Source organism: Bombus pascuorum, chromosome 13 (assembly GCF_905332965.1).
Source record: "Bombus pascuorum chromosome 13, iyBomPasc1.1, whole genome shotgun sequence".
Taxonomy (NCBI): Eukaryota; Metazoa; Arthropoda; class Insecta; order Hymenoptera; family Apidae; genus Bombus; species Bombus pascuorum.
The window spans coordinates 10,442,149-10,464,246 of NC_083500.1; the positions used below are offsets into that span (position 1 = coordinate 10,442,149).

The 22,098-nt window shown below is 34.1% G+C and overlaps 1 protein-coding gene and 1 long non-coding RNA gene across 3 annotated transcripts in view; one reads left to right on the plus strand and one right to left on the minus strand.

Moving 5' to 3' along the window:
• The first annotated feature begins 5,730 nt into the window (after window positions 1-5,730).
• Window positions 5,731-7,101, plus strand: LOC132913759 (uncharacterized). Its single transcript, XR_009659438.1, has 2 exons — window positions 5,731-6,175; window positions 6,232-7,101. It is a non-coding gene; the product is annotated as an uncharacterized LOC132913759 (long non-coding RNA).
• A 3,437-nt stretch (window positions 7,102-10,538) lies between these two features.
• Window positions 10,539-22,098, minus strand: part of LOC132913832 (zinc finger protein 628-like) — an 84,052-nt gene continuing 72,492 nt past the window's right edge. For both annotated transcript variants that reach the window (XM_060972449.1, XM_060972450.1), the window contains one exon: window positions 10,539-14,463. In XM_060972449.1, the coding sequence (XP_060828432.1) occupies window positions 14,171-14,463 (293 nt within the window). In that variant the 3' untranslated portion in view covers window positions 10,539-14,170. The remainder of the gene's footprint in view (window positions 14,464-22,098) is intronic.

Below are 22,098 nucleotides of genomic sequence, written 5' to 3' on the forward strand. Positions count from 1 at the left end.
TGGTTTCTCAAAATATCGATAGAGGATTGCTAAAAATGGTTTGTACATCAAAATTTAATCGCTTGAAAATTAGCCCATTCTTTCATTATTCTTGTTTGTTAATTCTGGTTAAATAGTGTTTGATGTATTTTAAATAAGGAGAATTCGAGCAAAGATATGTATAATTCTAATTTCCAATTAAAAAATTCTTTCTTTCTGTAAAGAGTAATCAAACAAACGATTCAAACCATCTTATAATTTTGATTGTTCTGTGTCAAGGAAGTATTATATTACATTGCTATATAGTGTTTCTTCTATTGCAAACGGTTATACTGAGTATTTTTTATTTCTTTAGTGAAATCCATCCATAATCAGGACCTGGTTGATGATTTCTTAGCACGCCTATTTCAAGGAAATTTTAAAAGTTACATAAAAACGCTGTATTTTATTAAATGTCAGCATGATATCTGAGGAAATGGAAGGAGAATGGAGGATAAAAGATCTCTGCATGATATTTACAATAAATGGAAAAAATATTCCCCTAATTGATGCTCGAACTTCACCGTGTGTGGTTAGACAAAGAAACAAATATTTAAGATGTTTAATCCAAACGATGCCAACGAATTTTTGTCCCGAATCCTTATTCAAATGCTGCAGCGTCGAATGGAGTTATTCTACGTCATTTCATTTTATCTCTGCACATTTCGTTCGTTTGTTGTAAGACTGTAAGTGTACCAATACTGTTTGATATTGTTTATTTTTATTTTTTAATAGATTGTAAATTAAACGAGGATAAAAAAATACGAATTTCAAAACATTTTAGAGAATTGTTTTTCAGGTCTCTTTAATTTTTGCACCCATTCCTTGTGTCCATTATAATTTTGTTTTAATAATTATCTCCATTACGGTATCGCAACGAATTCTTTTAAGTAACTTTAGCATCTTAAAGACCTGAGTAAATTTCATAAATCCCCTTATTCGAAATTCTAGGAAATAGAAGATAATTCCACATTGGAGAAACTATTTATACTATTGTACGTTAACCGCGAAGAAAAATCAATTGAAACACGATGTCAAGCTGCGTTATATTAGCATAATAAAACAACCACATTAGCCTCATGATTTCCACCCTAATATTGTGTAGATTTCTGTTACATTTCATTAGACAGGTATATTCAAGGGTTTCCGAAGCCGCATCTTTGAGAAATGCACCTTGAAATCGATGTCAAGCTTCAGAATTTCCTTTTATGGAAATTAAGGTTCTCTGAAAAGTGAAATTTGGTCGATTCACTGAAACATCGCTAGGCTGACGATATCGAATATTTCACTAATGATTTGTTTGTCATTCTTCGAATGATCGAATACGAAATAAGAAGACTCATGGTAATACTCATGGTAATACTCATGGTAATTTGCATACAAGATTTCTATTTGCAGTCTCGATGCAATTTAAATAGATCTAATTATTGAATTTATTGAATTATCTGTAAGGATAGAATTATATAATTTCTCAGACAAATTTTATTAAATTTTTATAGAAAAATATGAACGTGAAAAATATTGAGATATAAGTAGTGTTTTAAAAGCCTAGTTAAAAACGTTGCAGTCGACGATGGCTTTCTCTGAATTATTAATGTTTCTGGTACCTACATAGTTCCGTGAAAAATACCTCCTAAGGGATTTTCCACCGTGGAAAATACTATGTTTGCTGTAATAATGGAGCTCGCCGCAAGTTTCATACCACTGGGAATAGAATTAATCGTTTGCACGAGAGCGACACGCTTTCATCATAAACCCTTGCGGATGGATTGACCTCAGAGGAAACAATTATGGTAAAAGAAAAAGATGACATGAGATTAATATTAAATATAATACATTACCTTTCTACATTTTTTGCTCCTGGATATTTTTAAATTAAATAATAGTACGAAATCTTAGTTCATCTCTATTCTAATTCTATAATCTCTATTCTATATTCTAAAATCTAGTCCAACTCAATTTTTCCGCTAAGAAATTTTCTACTTTCGAAAAAAATAATATGAAAAAGCTGTAATTAACTGTATATTAAATGAAGATTCGTCCCAAAATTAGGAAACCTTTTAAGAGAAAGGAAAACGCGATTAGATCGGAAAATATGCAAAGATTATATGTTAACAAGTCACCCTATATACATCGTATTTTCTCAAACTATTAGGAATAAAAAGATCTTAATAATTGCGTAAGAATGATCACGTTTCGCATAATTTTATAATTTCACACAATTCAACCGGTATGAATATCGCGTCAATTAGACAAGATGCTCCCGGTGGAATTATTAATAAATAATTAATAAATAAAAGCCACGCGATGACGGTGTTCTTCGATGTTGGAATTATCTACAAACAAACGATTAAAATAAAAATTTTACACGATCGCGCGGGTTCCCGTGGAGACCCTTGCAAAAACATTTATCTGCTTCCCCGTCAGGGAATTCCTTTTCTAAGAACAATAATTTTAATCGTGACTTTTTCTACGTCGTAAGAAACATGCTCGATAAATATCGACAGAGAATTGTCCCTGTGGGGATGGTGAATAAAAAATAAGCTGACTTCTTTCATCGTGTCGTTCCTTCTAAATAATCGTTCCCCATATGTTCGTGACATTTTCTAGCACCGCTCGAATAATCATGAGCTACGCCATTGGAGACCAATGAATGGATATAATCGGAAATTTTCATGTTTTGAATTCCTCTCTCTTTTTGTATTTTACAATAATTTTTATTCCTCCATTGAGATCTTTGTGATAGTGAGATAAATTTGGAAAACAGATCATTGGACATTTATGTCTAACAATGGTTATACTAATAGTGGTTATAACTAATAGATTATTATCTTTTGATTGTTATCTCGTTCGAAATCGTGGCTTAGAAATAATCCATGTATTCCGTATTATCAGAAAAATTTTATAAATAATACAATTAAGTTCTGATTTTTCACCAACACCATTTCTTCAATTCACTCTAGAAATTGTTATTATTTACATGTCATCCTCAAGAAGTGAGTCATTCAAAAAGTGAAGTTAATTGCATTAGTTTGCACGAGCATGAACTATATTTAGCAAAGATAAGAAGAAGCAATAATCAGGATCAGATGGAAGAACCACAGACTTTCATTTTACGCTAATTGATGACACGGACAATTTTTATTTCCAGTTTAATTAGGAATTCCCTGTTATGTAGCTTCTATTCAACGAAACAAGTAAAGACGCTCGAGAAAGTTTGACTTTCGATAATAACGCGAGCTCTCCTATTAGGAAGCATTGGCATTAAAATTGTGCGAGAAATCGGTAGGTTTATACTCGGAAAGAGGCGCAGCCACGAGTTTCTGGAAGCAATTTTTGCAGCCGCCTCGATAACGAACATTTTCGTGCAACAGTCCGATGCTGCTCTGGTTTCCACGTCTCTGACTTTATTACCTATAATTATAGATGCAGCAAATGTAGTAAATCCCCGTTGCAACGCAGTCATTTGGAAACACGGCTTTTCCTTCGCGTCGTTAATCTCCAACTTCTACTCCACGCTCTCAGTTCATCGTGCCTTTATGCTTCTATGGGTCTTATGCCTTTACATGGCGTGATTAGGTATTTCTTTTCACGAGAACATCTGAAGGAATAGTTCCATGCCTTATTGAAGTATTAACGAAACTTATTTAAATCAATTAGTCAAGTGTAATAGCGAATAAAATAAATTTAAATTAATTGGAATATCATCATACCTTATTGAAGACTTAATAGTGCTTATATCGATTAATTGATTAATTGTTATGACACAAAGTATTTTTAAATTAACTGAGAATATTCCTTTATAACATTTAAATTAAACATTTCTTTTCACAAAAAAGTCCAGAGAAAGACATAGCTTACTAAAATCTTACCAAAACGTATCTGAATCAGTCAAAATTAGGTGTTATTAAATAATGTAAATGTAAATCAAATGAGAATATTATTCTACATGGATCGATTAGCTATTTCATTTTACAAGAACATCCAGAGAGATATTTCCATACCTATTTAATTGTCATTAAATAATACAGGCATCAATCGATTAAACAAATTTCTCTACATAACCTGGTTGTGACCTGTACACTTTTATTCATAAATATTAGGTTATTTTCGTCGTTCTATAGTGAAAACACATGAATGTTATTCAAACGCATGAATTAATAGTAAACTAATCGTAAGAAGAATAAATCACAATTAGCCTGGCTAGCACCATGCCTATGGCGCTATACATTCTATGAAACGAGAGTTGTATTTGTCCTTTTCATCAATATTGGACCGTTTTCTTAGATTAAGAAGAAAGTTGAGACCCCAATTAGAGGGATGCGCAGTACACAAATCCACAAATTAATTCTATTAATTACCTTTTTTCAAAATACAAATTTGATCAATATTATGGACCTCGAAACACTATCGCCACGTAGCGGTGAAAAGATGCAACTAATTTCCTTATCTGCTCATTGTTGCAAAGTGGTGCGTTCCTTGTCTACCTTCACTGCCATCTATTGGATCCGGCTGGAACTTCGAAAAAGTAACAGGAGTATAGAATGTGCGAGGAGGTATCTCAACTCCTGTTAGACAAGGAGCGCACTACTGTGCGAAAAAGACAGACATACGTGACGTCACAGACAAGGAAAGCTATATTGTGCGACAAGGACAGACATATGTCTCTTTCTAATTTTACGATTATTCGTTAATTACGCTTTTCCCTGGTAAAATTTATGAACTTTCAGGATCGTACGACAAAGGCAGAACCTCTGGCAAGATTCACACACCAATTTCGACCGGAATTTCCCTTTAATTAATTAGTTATTAACAATTTTCGTTGGAAGTGTCGCGGCTACCGCTGTACAAATCTATGATTTTCCATAAATATCAACCTTTTGTGGCATTAATTCGCTCTCTAAGGAATTGTGGAAGCTTCCTTAGATTTTACGCTAAGTTCTTCGTGCGTAAAAGTTCGTAAATTAATTACGCGTGGCGAAAATTATGCGAAAATTCACGACATCGCCCCCGGGTGACGAGGGGACGTCGTGGATAATTGTTAAAAACTGAATAATTAGGCACAAATTCCGGTCAAAAGCGATGCCGGAATGTTGTCAGGGATCCCCTCTATATTTTACGATTCCAAAAGTGCAGAAATTTGTCCCAGAAACGGAGCAATTAATGAAAATTTAACGAATTAGAAAGAGACGTATATCTGTCCTTGTCGCAAAATATAGCTGTCCTTGTCTGTGACGTCACGTATGTCTGTCCTTTTCGCACAGTAGTGCGCTCCTTGTCTAACAGGAGTTGAGATACCTCCTCGCACGTTCTATGTTCCTGTTACTTTTTCGAAGTTCTAACCGGATCCGATAGATGGCAGTGGTCAGGTAGACAAGGAACGCACCATTTTGCAACAATGAACAGATAAGGAAATTAGTTGCACCTTTTCACCGCTACGTGACGCTAGTGCTTCAAGGTTCATAAATCGGGCAAACAAGTGAATTACAAATGTGAAAAGAAAAGCGAATTAAGAGGAGCAATTTACGAACTTTCCTATGCAAATGTACTGAACGAGATTCTGTGCAACAAACTCACGTATACTTTATGTTATATTAATTAATTCACAACCTTTTCGGATGTAATTTAAAGCATAGAGCCCGATGAAACCTGTATTATTACATTTGAATGACATTATTCTTGCAGACGTTCAGCATTAACAGAGCATCATCATAATCGCCTTAGTCTCGATACTCGATGCAATAATCGTTAATTATCCATCGATTGAACAGAAATTCAGGTTGAAAACCGTGTAGGAAATTCGTTTGGTGTCCAGTCTTTGTTCCACGGTCCCAAAATCGTCCAAATGTTTCGCAGAAAAGGCTGTGATCGATGAACGTTCCGTAGGATTGGAGAGAGAAGTATATCTGTCTTTGTCGCGCAATACGGTGCTCCTTGTCGCACTAACAGCCGCTGGTACCTTCTTGTACGTTCTACGTTCCTGTTAACGTTTCTCAATTTTCAGCGACTGCAGTCTCAGTAGCGTATTTATCGCTTTGCCTACCCGATGCATAACCTAACCTATACTTATGCTCGATTACGATCGATTTCAATTAATTCATATTTTGTTGCTTCTATTAATTTATATCGACGATTTATTCGATTAAACGTGAACCAGGTACGTAAATAATTATTTCTCTAAATTATTATTTCTCTAAATTATTTTATTTAAAGTTGTAGCTACCTTTGAAGGTTAATTGGCAGTTACTACCAACAGTGACAAGTTAAACAATCGTAAACAATCGTATCACACGAATTTATACGATATTTCATTAGAATAGCAAGTCATTATTTCTTCACAAACATCTAGGAAATTTATTTATAGTGAGTGGAGCCGATCATAGTACAACTGGATAGAAAATAAGTCGAAGATATAGAATAAAATTTTGTCGTACGAAACAAACGTTATAGACTGTAGCAGAGAAAAATATTTGACGGTATTTGGCAAGCTTGTTCTATGTACAAACGTAGATTCGCAAGCAGGTCGAGAGATTGCAACTGACGTGGGTCGTGACGTGGATCGACGAACAGGAAAATAATTGGAAAAGCGTGGCCGCGTATTCTCGTAACTTGCTCGTGCGTACGAGACGAACACGTGACCCTTTATGTTAATACGTCTACGATGATAAAGAAACTTCTGGTCGTTAATTTAGTGGCGCGATACGCATAGTTCGGCCGAACATGACCATGTCGAATCGTAAATCTTGTTAGCCAGTCGTAGCGAAATTCCAAGCGTATGAATATTTAATTTCGCGTACGTTCATTGCAACGGAAGCAATCTGTAGCTACGATGCTTCTGTTGCTTAGGCGAACGCAGGAGAAACGAACGGAGAATAGAATGGAATTCACAGGCAAAACTGATTTTTACGGTTGCACTTGTTTTAACATATGTGCGAGGATGAAAAACAGTAGTAGAAACTATAGGAAGAACGTTCTAAGGTTCTTTCTAAACTCTGTACGCTTAATTGAATTCTGAAACTTCTCTAATTAATTACAATCAATTGTAATTTCGAGTAATAATTAATTAATAATCAATAAGAAGAACAGTTGAAGTGGTCACCACTTCTAAGAGAACTTTACATCTGGTCTTTTTAGTTTTCTCAGGCACTGGAGCCATTGACAGCGTATAGCCAAAAGAATGGGACGAAGAAAGACCATAAACTGTAGACGATGGCTTCAAGGCTTTCAGTCATAGGGTAACACTGCTAGCGTGCGGACCTGCAGCAGCTCAATTATATTCTGACTTGTATTTATACTCCTATTTAAAATATATTTTCTACCTTATAATTTATCCACATGTTCCTTTGTTCACATACATCTAATAACCTTAACAAGAAGAACATAAATTTTCTAAATATTAATGTTGAAATAATTCAAGAAAAACTTTATACCTTCTCTTCTGTATATCCATAACCTGTTACGAAGAGATTAGAATGTAGTGAAAAAAATTCAAAACAAAGAGAGGTGCATATTATTGTGCCCTTAAATATAAATTATGTATTGGGTTACAAGGTCTAGAAACAAAAGAGCTATAAGTAGATTTCTATTGCTGTTTCTTGTAGCCTTCAGCTAGAGTTACACACCAAGTCTAACTTTTTTCTAATGTCATTTCCTAGAAATATATGAACGTGCACCCTATTGTATTGTAACACTGTAAAAGTGAGAATCTGCATCAGCATACACTATGTACCTACGCTTATTTCAATATATTTTTCTATTACAAATTCATCCACTCGTTCCTCTATCAGTCAACTTCAACAATTAGGGATCGCCTGTTCGTAAGCGTATCGCGTAAACTTTTCCTGCAAATTCCTAGGGTACATTGACGTATTTCAATTACTTGTCCATTGTGTTTTATCTGAAAATTTAGTTGGAATAAATAGTGAGGCAAAAGTGAGGTTATTTTTCAGCCGTTTCTGGTCCCACGATTTTGAAATGGAATTTTGTGCCACATGATAACTTGCGAGACGTCGATTGCCATAAATTTTCCAGTTGAGCTGACAATTACTTTCTGAACTATACACAGCGGCTGAAAAATGTGAAAATTCGTTAACGCGTCAGTTCTTACTCTTCGGTCGATTGATAGTTCAAAAGATTGCTCGTTCGATCTGCAGATTTTATTAAAACGTTTTGGTAGGTGATTGTTTGCCGTGTCAGATTGATAAAACGTTCTGACAAGAATCTGTGGACCAACGTCGGCTAAGATAAAGGAAGAACACGATATCTGAGGTAATTTATCTTTTTTCTATCGCGCTTTCATCGCATATCCTTGCAAGGAAGCATCCGCCGTTGGTAATACGCCCCTAAGGCGAAAGATAATCGTCGATAATCTATTACATCGTCGATCCTGGTTTCGTGCTTCTTTTTTTACCTACCTTTTTCTCACCTGCTTCGCTCGCAGGCTTCTAAAGTTTCCGCCAGAAACGTTTCAATTTCGAACTATCGTCTTTCAACCGTACCATTTCAAACGTTTCGAGGTTAGGTCCTATCGGATACGTATTCCACATGAGATACTTGAAAATATGTTATTTTAATCGTGTCGTGTTTTTGAAAATATATTTTTAACATTGTTCAACTTATACTAAATAACACGAACGAAAATTATTCCATTCGAGAAACGCTTATTCGTAATGTGTGTATTTTTTCATAGATCGACACAGTTTCTCTTCATCGTATTATTGTTTACAGTGTCCATTTTAATCTGTCGTTGATGGTGAACAAAACTGTTGAGGTTAACTGATAGAAGAACGAGTGGATAAATTCGCAATAGAAAAATATATTGAAATAAATAAAGGTATAAGTATAAGTATTATGTATAAGTTTATACTGATCCAGATCCTTATTCTTTTAGTGTGACAATACAATAGAATCGATAGGGAGCACGTTGATATATTTATTGCAAAAGGACATTACCAAAAAGGTTAACGCTATAGCTTTAGCTAAAAGCTACAAAGAACATAAATAGAAATCAATTTATTAGTTCCTTTGTTCCTAGACCTTGTAATTCAAAACATAATGTATATTCAAGGGTGCAATAATATGCAACTCTCCTTGTTTAGAATATTTTTGTTTCACTAAATCCTACTTTCTGCGTAGGTCTTCAGGTCTCCAGGTCACGGATATACATAAATAAAGATGTAGAGTTTTTCTTAAAGTAGTTACTTCAACAAAAAGGAATTTTCTTTCTTTAACGTGACTCCTTCTTCTTTAATGAACACCTTTTCTTCTTCTTAATTAAACGTTAGAGTTACATCTATAACAGGGATTCTATTATACTAAGTAATACGTTATAATTCTTTACATTTTATTTATCGAATTATGATTACGTTACTTTTATAATTATCTTTACCACTGTGTTATTCGACGATAGATCGGCGCTTCTTATACTTTTTCACTTGAGATCCCATTTTCTCCATCCGCAATTTTACGCCATCTCTTTCTCTAATTTTATTTCACTTTGCTCGTCTCTCCTTTCTTACTTACCTTTTCATTCTCTTTCACGCTATTCCGTCTGGCCTTTATTATAAAAAAATTTCTTATAAAAAACACACGTTATACATTTACAGACCACAAGTTACGGGATCACCTAGTGAAAATATTAAGATTATGAAACAACGCGAATAGTAATTGTATCGTAGAAGCATGAAGCTCGCCATCCGCATAGCGTGACGCGAATGGCTGTGGAAAAACGCTATTGTTTACCGACTCGTTATTTATATTGCGACGTGTCGCAGCGAACTACGTTAACAGTTATAACAAAGATAAGCGAAACGCCATGGAACCTACACTTTTACACGATTATTCGCCTCACGTGACCAGCAGCGAGAATGGAAGAAATTATTGATGATACCTTTCGAGGACCTCTCGTGAAGAAGTGTTAGCTGCGACTCTTCCAAATAAAACGCGATTATTTATTTACACGGTCATTTCTCATTTAGGAAACGTGCTTCGCGTGATAAATTTTATTTTTTGTTTTAATTACTTTCATGATGGAGTTGATTTAAGCATTTCCAACTTTTCACTTGTTCAGTCACTTATTCATCGACCATGAGTCACTTTTCATCGACAATCAGGCGTTTTAGGTTTTTAAAAACTGTGAAATAATAATTAGCGTAGAAATGTTGCAATTTCACTTAATATCTACTTATGATAATTTCAGAAATTCTGCTAAATTTACAATCAGTCACTTTTCCTCTCTGCTATTTCTTCGTCGAAGAAGTATAGAAAAATCAGTACAGTAATGTCACGGTTTGACTATGTTAATCGTCATTTATGGTAATTTCGTAAATTATATCGTGGAATAATTAAAATTGACAAGGCAGAGAATTTTGCTATTCGCTTGTTAAATATCGATGACTTTTATTCGTACAAATTCTCGCAAATTGCTACGTTCTAATATTTTACTACGTAGCGATCATAAGGTTGATTTCTAATCAAACGAAAGTTGTCTTTCTATATTACAAAGAAAAAAAATGTATATATATGTATTTTGTAAGAAAAACAATTTATTCAATTGATACCATTTTTATACCAATTATGAACATATTTTTTGGTTTACCTATTAATATAAGTCCCTGGCGAATACGCTCGACAATCGCACGCCTCTCACGCTCTCACACGATTAAATCTACTTATCGATCTATCGGTCTTTCTTCCTTATCTAAATTTTACTAATCGTTAACCCTTAAATTATCATTTTGTCATAATCAAACGTTCCAAAGAAATTTACAGAATTATTACGATTACTTCGTTGAAAAATCGTGGAAAATCAGTGGCTGTGATATTTTCCAAGAAGGCAGATCTTAAAGATCCACAGGTGATAAGAACGAATTAATTACAATAATTGCAGGGTTAAGATTGATTATTCGATCGAATACAACTCTTTGTTCATCGACGTATTAAAATTCGATAATTACGGTCATAACCATAAGACGCGATCGCACGGTTTAACAATTATTTCGACGATTGTAATTAGAGACATTGAAAAAATATCAAGTTCTTACGGTGACGTCTCGTTTTCACAAGTTTGCGCTCTCAATTGGGCGATCGATTAATCTTAATAGTAGATATAATACAATTCGTATGTACGCAAAAAAGGACCAAAGTCTTTGGTGAATTTTCGGGAGTGGCAATTTACATTTTCACTGAATTTTTATCTCTACCCGAACAATACCATTAGACTAGGTCCGACTTATAATATATCTTTGGTCCTCTAGCCGCTATGATTCTTTGCCAGACATCAAATTTCTAATGAAATCGTTTAGTCCTTTTTTTCCCTTTCTGCCTCGTTTCTCTCCTAATTCGACGAGAACATCAAATTATTTACAATACATCGTTCTCGAATTTTTTCCTTTCGCAATAACTTTTGTGCAGTTAGTTCAATTTGAAGGCGGAACGTATCGAAGAACAACGCTTAGCTAATAATTTCTTTAACAAGTGGTTCTAAGCTTGAGAAATTGCTGATAAAAAGTTACAAGTTTCCTATTTATGGCATTTGAAAAGTGTGCGTCTTTTTGTTAATTTGCTCGGACAAAATTTTATTTTTTGCTTTCGATGGCACCAGTGGAGTTTCAGTATTTAAACAGAAATTTTTATCGCAAATAAAAAGCACGAGATTTTGTCATTTAATTTCGCTATGAGAATCTAAATAAAATTAATATTAATTGCACAAGATGAATAAACATTTCTTTGGTTTTGGAAAATATAATTCTTTATATAATTTCTATACTTTTCGAAAAAGGAATTTTACAAACTAATAAAAAATAAGATTTCTACCTAAACATAAAATTAATATTATCCATACACATTTTTTACAATTCTAGATATGAATTTCGTATATATTTCCTAAAATAATTAAATGTTTGCGCTGTTAAAAAACAAAATCTCGCGAATAGTAGCTAAACAATTACATTGCTTTGTTAAGAAAAATCCACTTATTTTTAATAATAATTCATCTTCGTATTTGCGATAAAAAATTCCTGAACTAAAAAGTACGATGAAATAGAGTTATTAATAAAAACGATTAGTTTAAATAAGATACGTTCCTTTGAAATAGACCTTCTGTGCACTCGTGAGTCTGATTGCAGGAGGTAGAAATAGTAAAAAATATGAAAAATATCGGGCAGCATGGTGATTTTTGCGGCACAACTGTACATTTAATCGATACTTGATCGATATTTAATTATTATATAAAAACACACTTCGAAAGAACTTCTTACTTTTCAATCTCTCGAGTGGCAATTTAATTACAATTAGCTACACTTTATTCTGTATCTTCGTCATTGTTGTCTCTTTTAGAGACGAGTTTTACAAGATTCAAATTCAATTATTTTTCGTCCCACAGATTTAATCGTCGCACGAATTCATTTTATATTCATTTTAATAATCTTTAAAGGAAAAACGAGGTTTTCTAAAGATCAGATATGTTACAAGATTGTTTGTACATTTTTCTTACAACACTAACAAATCGTTTTTATATTTTTATATAAAATACGAAGATCTACGGAATTATATTTCACTCGACAGATTGCCACTCGAGCGATTAAGTGATTAGTAAAATCGCTTCTAAATGTAAATGAGCATACAACTAAGTATTTGAAAACCCTGCACGTGCAATTGGTAACGCTGGCTCGGATATAATATTATACGGATTTATACGCGCCGATATATGTGTACACACATGCAAGCACACGATAACGTTCTTTCTTTTTCGCGAAATACGTTGCTGAATTCAATATCGAAAATCAGTACTTTTTTTCTTTTAACTAAAGAATTAGTTAAGTCTTCTACAATTTCTTTAACTTTTCCTAAATACGTATTTTTGCACGTTACACGTATATGTATATACGTGTACATATGTATACACACGTATCTGCTTGCTTGAATGCGTGTATATATATACATATATATAATTATATATATAATTATACACACATATATATATATAATTTTTGTCAATCTATATCTACATAAGATGTATATTTATATATATACACGTACGTTACATACCGAAAGTACAGCAATAATGGACGGCTGAAGGTTTCCTTACCTCTCAAAACAGTGGTCGATCTCGTAACACTCGCCGAGGACCGCTAGTTTAGCTCGAGAAATATGCAAAAGCGTGCCTCCCCTAAGGCATTTTTTTGTTGAACAGCTCGCAGGGTTACAAGAATCGGTTATTAGTAGAGCCAGCCACTTGGAACAGGTGTCTGCCTATATCTAATATGTTCGTTACGCAGTTCGAATCCTCCTTTGATGATAGAAAATGCAAATTTGTTGCGTTCGAAATACAAGCGATTGTTTGTGGAATGTGTGATTCTTTGATCACGTATTTTTGTCCGCTTTGAATCTCTATCGAACTACCGTGCATCGTATAATCGAGCATTCTTCCTCGTTTGTTCTTGTGGTCTTCTATTTCTGTATTTTGTATACGAGCGTGAATAGAGGGTGTTGAGAAAAAATTTAATATTCCAAAGATGTGGAAACATGTGATTCGAGTCGTTTGGAAAGAAGATAGTTCTCTTTGTACGATCGTTGGTTGTAATGGAAATTATGAAATTTGTTAAAATATGATTCTTTTATTCGTGACATAGCAATTGTAAAAAACTCAATTTCTAATATTACAATATTTCTTTCGATTTGAATTTTTCTTTTTTAAGGAATTTCTCTGAGAATTGTTAAAATCTGAACAAAGTGTAGCTTTACTAAATGTAGCTATAGCAACATCCCTAAAGAATACTTGAATTTCAAATCTACCGCAGTCATCGAAACAAGAATAGATTTCATATCTATTTGATACTAATAACACACGCTCTTTTTCTTATCCTTTTATTTTCTTTCTACCAATAAACCTCTCAACATCCTACACACATACTACATCATCCTATCCATCCATTATCTTCCAATTTGGATCCGCATATCCATCTCTTCCTTATCTCTCATTTTGCTATGTATAGTACTTATCTGCAAATCTATTTCAAATTCACCACAATCACTTTCCAACGATTCTCTTCTCTCTCTTCAACTGTGCCTCTTCAGCATTTACGCGGGGACAAAGAGCAAGAAGAAGGAAATGACAGGCAGACGGTGTTCGTGACAAAATCGTGAAAGAATCTCAACTATTACCGGGGACAGGTATCATGTGATAACCGGGGGCAGGTTGTAGAGGTGGAGAGTGTTTGACATTGGCGGGCTGCGAGGGTAGTTGGAGGGAGCGATAATCGAGCGCCGGGGCGGCTGGATGCTGTCCTTCTCGATGTCGTCGCAGATCCACCTTCCTCTGGAACGCCTTGTCGCAGAGACCACACTGGAACGGTTTGTAGCCCGTGTGCTTGCGCATGTGCGTGATCAGATTGCTGCTCTGAGAGAACGCTTTGCCACATACCACACATTTATGCGGCTTCTCACCTGCAACAGCAATTTACGGATGGTTTCACGTTAGAAATTTGAGAAACTTTGAAACTCGCTATTTTTACTCATTTTCTTTTTACAGTTAGCCAATTACGAGCTTATTGTCTCCTCTGTCTCGTAACACTTTCACATTGTTATTTAAACAATTATTTATCATTTCTGATGACTTTACCCAGATTTTTAGTATATTTGTTGGTTATTTTCATAGACAAAGAATTGAATAAATCAAAATGTTTTTCCCTATGATATATTATAATTTTCTCTGTGCTTATAATTCGCGATAGTTAAGCTTCAACATTTATATTTATTCTTTTTTAACTTTGCTGCGATATTCGAATTTTTATTACTTGTTCTACGTGTTGTTTCAACGAGCAAGAGGATCTTTAACCCTTTGAATCTTATTTCAATTTCGTTACCAGCAGCTCCCAACGCTTTTAAGCGTTTTATTTGAAATTTACTTTAACTAAAAAATAAGAGAATTTAAATAAATGAAGGAAGAACGAAATTCACTTAAATACCACTTTTGCTCACACTATTCTTGTATTTTGTAATTTTTAAGTATATGATATATCTTGAAACAATTTCCAAGAATTTTTCGAGCGACAAAAGAGCTTCTGAAATAAAAACTGGTGTCCAGTCACACTCGACATACGAATGCAAAGTAAAAAAATGTTAATTGTTTTAAGGAAAATTTTGGTTCATAGTTACATCGTGTGGAATAGTTCATAACAGTTCAGTTTTGCGTGATTAATAGCAACAGAGGCACGATCGAGGCTAAAATGATGGAAGTTATGCATCATGGTTAATAAATCCTCCGTCAGATCAAATTTGCTAAGCCTAACGATTTTTCATCTATACTATGTTACATATAAGAGCATTTTAACATAAACTGCAAACATAGTATTTCTGGCAACAAAGTATGTCACTGTTAACAGTTACTCATCGTGACAAACAATCGTGAAGCAGGTTGCAAATTCGATTAACGAGCGAGGAAAGAAGTCGAACGCGATTTGGAATAATGAGTCAAGGTGAAGCTGAGCGCACCTGAATCAACCTATAAATCGTGGCGATCTGTTTGTCGCCGACAGTTGGAGCAATCTGTTTACGTCAACGCTGAGAAAAGTGTCTTCCATTGCGCTTCTTTTTCTTTCAGGCGATTCAACCTTTCAAACCTTTAAACTGTTTTTGCAAATTAAAAAAAGAATTTTTGAATACAATATATTTTACTAAACAAGCCCGATGAACTACTAGAAAACAGAGTTTATTAGTTCACCGATTCAACCAAAGATATTAACTAAAATATCTCTGTTTTTTCCTATTTTACGACATATTTACAACTGGCTGCCTAGAGTCCAGCAGAAAATTTAATACATGAGATTGTGTCATGGACAGTGGATAACACGCAACAACGTTTCAATTTTGTATTCTATTTTGTGTGTTGTAAGTCGGTTGGTAGGTTCTGTTATCTTTCGTCTTTCGACTGTCGGTGTATGTCTCAACTAGAATATCAATAATAAAAATTCCTGTAAAAAAAAAAGGCCAGTAAAAGAGTGAAAATCGAATATTGCTTATAACTCAGTCCACGAGCTATAAAGATTGCGAGCAAAGAATAAATTTCAAGTGGCGCGACATCGCGATACATGCTGAATACGGTTGTCTCTAAATATTCATAGTGTACCACTCTAACTGCTTTTTAAATACCTGTTTTTAAATATGTCCGAGGGGATATCAGGGCGTAATTCAGTGCGCACGATGTTCCGAGCAAACAGAGGATGGCTATTAAGCGCGAACGCCCGCCAAGTTCCGCTGGCGAACCGTGCAGAAGAAAATTCCAGGAAACTTAAATATTTGCTCGAGAACCATTATCAGCCTGGTTTTAAGAACGATCTTTTATGCGGATCGGGCTACCGATAAGAGGAAAAACTCGTTCGGAGGAGACCTCGAGCGGTCGTCTAACGATGATCGTCTCGATAAATCGTGCAAACAGCCCCGGTTAACCTCTCTTTCTCTATTTCGAAAAATTCCAGGCAAACACTGGAACCGATTGTAAAATGCCGATAAAACGGCTCATACGTAAGTTGCGTACCGCGGGGGTCCCATCGTCGTTAAGATTCTATCGAGAAGAAATTAATTTTCGTCCTGGCCGACGTCACCGTGATCGTACGACATTTATCTCTGAGGGTGCAAAAACTCGCGGTGTGGAGGGGAAAAAAGGAGGGAATTCTCATCGCGGTTAGGTTCGTGGATTGCTCGTTTTTCCGATTATCCACGGCCAACATGTGACATTTTCTCCATCGAGTATGGGCTAATATGTACAATAATTATTTGCAGAGAAATTGTGCACGGGGTGTAAGAAGAGACGAGAAGATTATTAAGTATGTATAAAGATCGTTGCTATATATAATAATAATTTTGAGAGGGGAAACTGTAAACGGAACAGCAGCGTGAGAAGAGAAGATTGCTGGGGAATACAGCAGAAAAGAAGAGAAAAAAGGGGAAGAGAAAAAGAGGGAGAAGAAGATGGGAAGGAGTAGAGAAGATGAAGAAAAAGTATGGCAGTGAAAGGAAAACGGATAGTAAAAGCAAAAGAGAGAGAAAGAGAGAGGTGAGAAATAGCAATATGTAATAGAGAAAAGAATATTCACGATTCTTGTATCCTTTATGTTCCAGGATGAGGAATCTACCAATGAAGAGATCTCCAATGCTTCGATTCAGACCGATTGGTCTGAACGAAATGAACGGAATGTCAATGTAATCGTGACGAATCTTTTTCATGAAAAATTGGAAAGGAGTAAAAATTGATAGGAAAATAAACAAAACTGGTCTGAACGAAATGAACAGAATGTCAATGTAATCGTGACGAATCTTTTTCATGAAAAATTGGAAAGGAGTAAAAATTGATAGGAAAATACGACAACTGATCTAAACAAAACTTCTTATCTTTCCTATACCTATTACCATTCGTACCATAAATAATAAAAATAGATGAATACGAAAGTAATTAGAAATGGAGGGGAATAAAGAAGAGAATAAAGTACCAATTTGCAATCAATAAAAAAGCGTGAGGGTATCGGAAGAGACGACCGATAACATTCTCTTGTACAGCAATAAAAATGTCACCAGCAATCGTCACGGCTTCCTTTTCATTTTCCTTCGTTTCTCAGTCAGCGTACATATATTATTTGCGAATCGATTTGCATCGATATATCATCGGACTTATCGGGTCCGCTATAAATACGAACAATGGCGGAACGCGGCGATGATGACGCCTTGTTATCACAAGCGTTGGTTCGTTTGTGTCACCGCTTAGGACGACGCGAGGAAAAATACCATTATCGTAATTGTTCGCTCGGCTTTCGATCTACCTAACCCTTTTATAACTAATGAAAGATGGTTGTCTACACGAGTATCCTCATTGAGTGGTGCTACGTTATTATCGAAATGATTTTCCCGTAAATTAAACATGGCGAACATAGCTACGTCAGCGTACGATTTTTTAGCCACAATTCTAAATAGATTGATAGACGAAGGTGACGATATTACACAAAGGAATTATTAACGATGCTTTCCAATAAGTCGAACAGGATTGTACGGTACCGTTAAAAATAGCACTTTGCGGGTAGAATAGCGGGAAGTAACTCGAACATTAAATGTTCCGTGTAATAAAATTATCTGAGTGGTGAAAGTTTGACTTTTCTTACAAAGTTTCTACTTTTTAGGAAATGAGATATTTTGACCAGTAAAGTATGTTCTATTACACTTACAATGGCGAACAACAGAAAACTATGTTGGTAACAAGTCTATTTTGGAGCATTACATCTGCTACTTGTTCTTTCTCATCTGTCAATCACAATCTTATTTTGTAAAATTATTCTGTTTCTTTGTATTACTTACAAAGTTTCTATTTTCTAGGAAATGAAATATTTTGACCAGTAAAGTATGTTCTATTACACTTACAATGGCGAACAAAAGAAAACTATGTTGGTGACAAGTCCATTTTGGAGCATTACATCTGCTACTTGTTCTTTCTCATCTGTCAATCATAATCTTGTTTTGTAAAATTATGCTGTTTCTTTGTATTACTTACAAAGTTTCTATTTTTTAGGAAATGAGATATTTTGACCAGTAAAGTATGTTCTATTACACTTACAATGGCGAACAACAGAAAACTATGTTGGTAACAAGTCTATTTTGGAGCATTACATCTGCTGCTTGTTCTTTCTCATCTGTCAATCACAATTTTATTTTCTAAAATTATGCTGTTTCTTTGTATTACTTACAAAGTTTCTATTTTCTAGGAAATGAGATATTTTGACCAGTAAAGTATGTTCTATTACACTTACAATGGCAAACAAAAGAAAACTATGTTGGTGACAAGTCCATTTTGGAGCATTACATCTGCTACTTGTTCTTTTTTATTTATCAATCATAATCTTGTTTTGTAAAATTATGCTGTTTCTTTGTATTACTTACAAAGTTTCTATTTTTTAGGAAATGAGATATTTTGACCAGTAAAGTATGTTCTATTACACTTACAATGGCGAACAACAGAAAACTATGTTGGTAACAAGTCTATTTTGGAGCATTACATCTGCTACTTGTTCTTTCTCATCTGTCAATCACAATCTTATTTTCTAAAATTATGCTGTTTCTTTGTATTACTTACAAAGTTTCTACTTTTTAGGAAATGAAATATTTTGACCAGTAAAGTATATTCTATTACACTTACAATGGCGAACAACAAAAAACTATGTTGGTAACAAGTCCATTTTGGAGCATTACATCTGCTGCTTGTTCTTTTTTATTTATCAATCATAATCTTATTTTGTAAAATTATGCTGTTTCTTTGTATTACTTACAATGTTTCTATTTTCTAGGAAATGAAATATTTTGACTAGTAAAGTATGTTCTATTACACTTACAATGGCGAACAACAGAAAACTATGTTGGTAACAAGTCTATTTTGGAGCATTACATCTGCTACTTGTTCTTTCTCATCTGTCAATCACAATCTTATTTTGTAAAATTATTCTGTTTCTTTGTATTACTTACAAAGTTTCTATTTTCTAGGAAATGAGATATTTTGACCAGTAAAGTATGTTCTATTACACTTACAATGGCGAACAACAGAAAACTATGTTGGTAACAAGTCTATTTTGGAGCATTACATCTGCTGCTTGTTCTTCCTCATCTGTCAATCACAATCTTATTTTGTAAAATTATGCTGTTTCTTTGTATTACTTACAAAGTTTCTACTTTTTAGGAAATGAGATATTTTGACCAGTAAAGTATGTTCTATTATACTTACAATGGCGAACAACAGAAAACTATGTTGGTAACAAGTCTATTTTGGAGCATTACATCTGCTGCTTGTTCTTTTTTATTTATCAATCATAATCTTGTTTTGTAAAATTATGCTGCTTCTTTGTATTACTTACAAAGTTTCTATTTTCTAGGAAATGAGATATTTTGACCAGTAAAGTATGTTCTATTACACTTACAATGGCGAACAACAGAAAACTATGTTAGTAACAAGTCTATTTTGGAGCATTACATCTGCTACTTGTTCTATCTCATCTTTCAATCACAATCTTATTTTGTAAAATTATGCTGTTTCTTTGTATTACTTACAAAGTTTCTATTTTTTAGGAAATGAGATATTTTGACCAGTAAAGTATGTTCTGTTACACTTACAATGGCGAACAACAGAAAACTATGTTGGTAACAAGTCCATTTTGGAGCATTACATCTGCTGCTTGTTCTTTCTCATCTGTCAATCACAATTTTATTTTCTAAAATTATGCTGTTTCTTTGTATTATTTAAAATTTGTTTTGTAAATCACTGCAAGTACGTATATAAAAATATCCATTATAATGTTTAATAGGTAAACCAATTTTCTATCCAGGTACCATTTTTCTAATTATCTTCTTAGAAATATGCATTTGTATAAATATACGCGATCTAGTTATTAGCATTCATTGGGTTCTACGCGTTTACTATAACGTGTGCAAGAATCTAACAGGAAAAATTCCCCATGAAGAGGAGGAAACACCTAATGACACAGAATCAGTCGCGTGCTTATATGTATTTCGATCACAGAAACTTTCTGTATGGCTAGCTGAAGAGTTCCACTTTGCATATCAGAGGAACAACATATTGCAGCGGAAGTGTAATGTCTTTTCAAAAGCTCTTTCGACGGTGTACGGGGGGCAAACGATTTTCATCTTGTAGTTTCCCGAGTGAAAGCGTCACGGAGTAATAAATTTTTCATTACCCTGCAAGAAGTTTCTTCCTAGACTATGCCTTGTGTAAAAAAAAAAAACGTCAAATTCATCTTCTTACGTCGTACGAATTCGTTTAGCACACTGACAACACAGGCAGACAAAGAAAAGTTTGATTTGAAATGAAATGATTTAAAAATAAAAGCGATAAAGGAAATTCCGATCAATTGTGAATCTTTTGTTTGATTTTGTTTGCCTTAGTTGACCTGTTGGTTGGATTTAAAATAAACTGAGTTATCAAGACCGTACTTGGAGAAATTTTGTTTGGAATGAAAATAAAACGTAACAACCTGAAATAACGACTTCTTTCAACTAATTTATCATTTTTATTGAAATTAAGTTTATTTTATGTGTCAAAATTAAAGAGGCCATTCTCTGTTTCAGTCAAGGCGATTGCCGAATAAAATATAAAAGATAATTATATATCAACGTATCGATTATTATACGACGGTGAATGAAGCAGATCGCTAGGAAAAGTAACAAATTATTGCGATATCTTAAAATATATAGAAGTTTCTTTCAAAATAATTTTAAAGCAACAAAAATACGCGTCCTTTAAAAAATATGCAAAAGCTGCGTTCAAGTTTATCTTAAGTGCAATAGATATTATTAAATATTCGTTATTCAAATGCAACTTTTATGCAACTCAAATGCAAAATTACCTGTGCATTTTAATTTCCGTTCGAGGCTTAACACGTGTATATATTTCGCCTTTAACAAATTCGATTCTTAAAATTTCACCGTTTAATCGTTCCAGTCTAATTCTATCGTGTTTGCGTTTCTCTTGTGATGTTAATTAATTATACTTGAACTTGAACGGACTCTGCGATCTCTGTACACCGCGTTGCGTTCTTTTATTTTTTCCTTTCGTGATTCCTGTCCGTGTTTGCGCGATAGATAACGCCAAAAATGTGACGTGTACTCGTGAAATTGTATGCGGGCGTGATAAACTCGACGTTGCAACTAGCGATCAGAGCCGAAAAAATATTCGAAAACACAGCCAGCAAAAATCGTGATCCTTCTATTTGTCCAACTGTTTCCGCGTCATAATACGAACAGTATCGGTATTTATCGCGTAATCGTAGAAAAAGTCACGAAATCCCACTGATTAAGTAATTCAAGTGGTTCTTATTACCTTGGTTTTGTAATGACATAATAAACGCAATTACCGTACGTTAAACATTCAATAAAAAATAGAAATTTAACATACGATTCTTTATCAACATTTTAGTAAAACTTAACATTCGAATTTAACGTAATATCGAAAATCATTGTCAGTAAACAGTTATACAATTAAAAATAATGGACTATTGTTAGCAAAATATATAACATAATCGTATTTCGATTGTA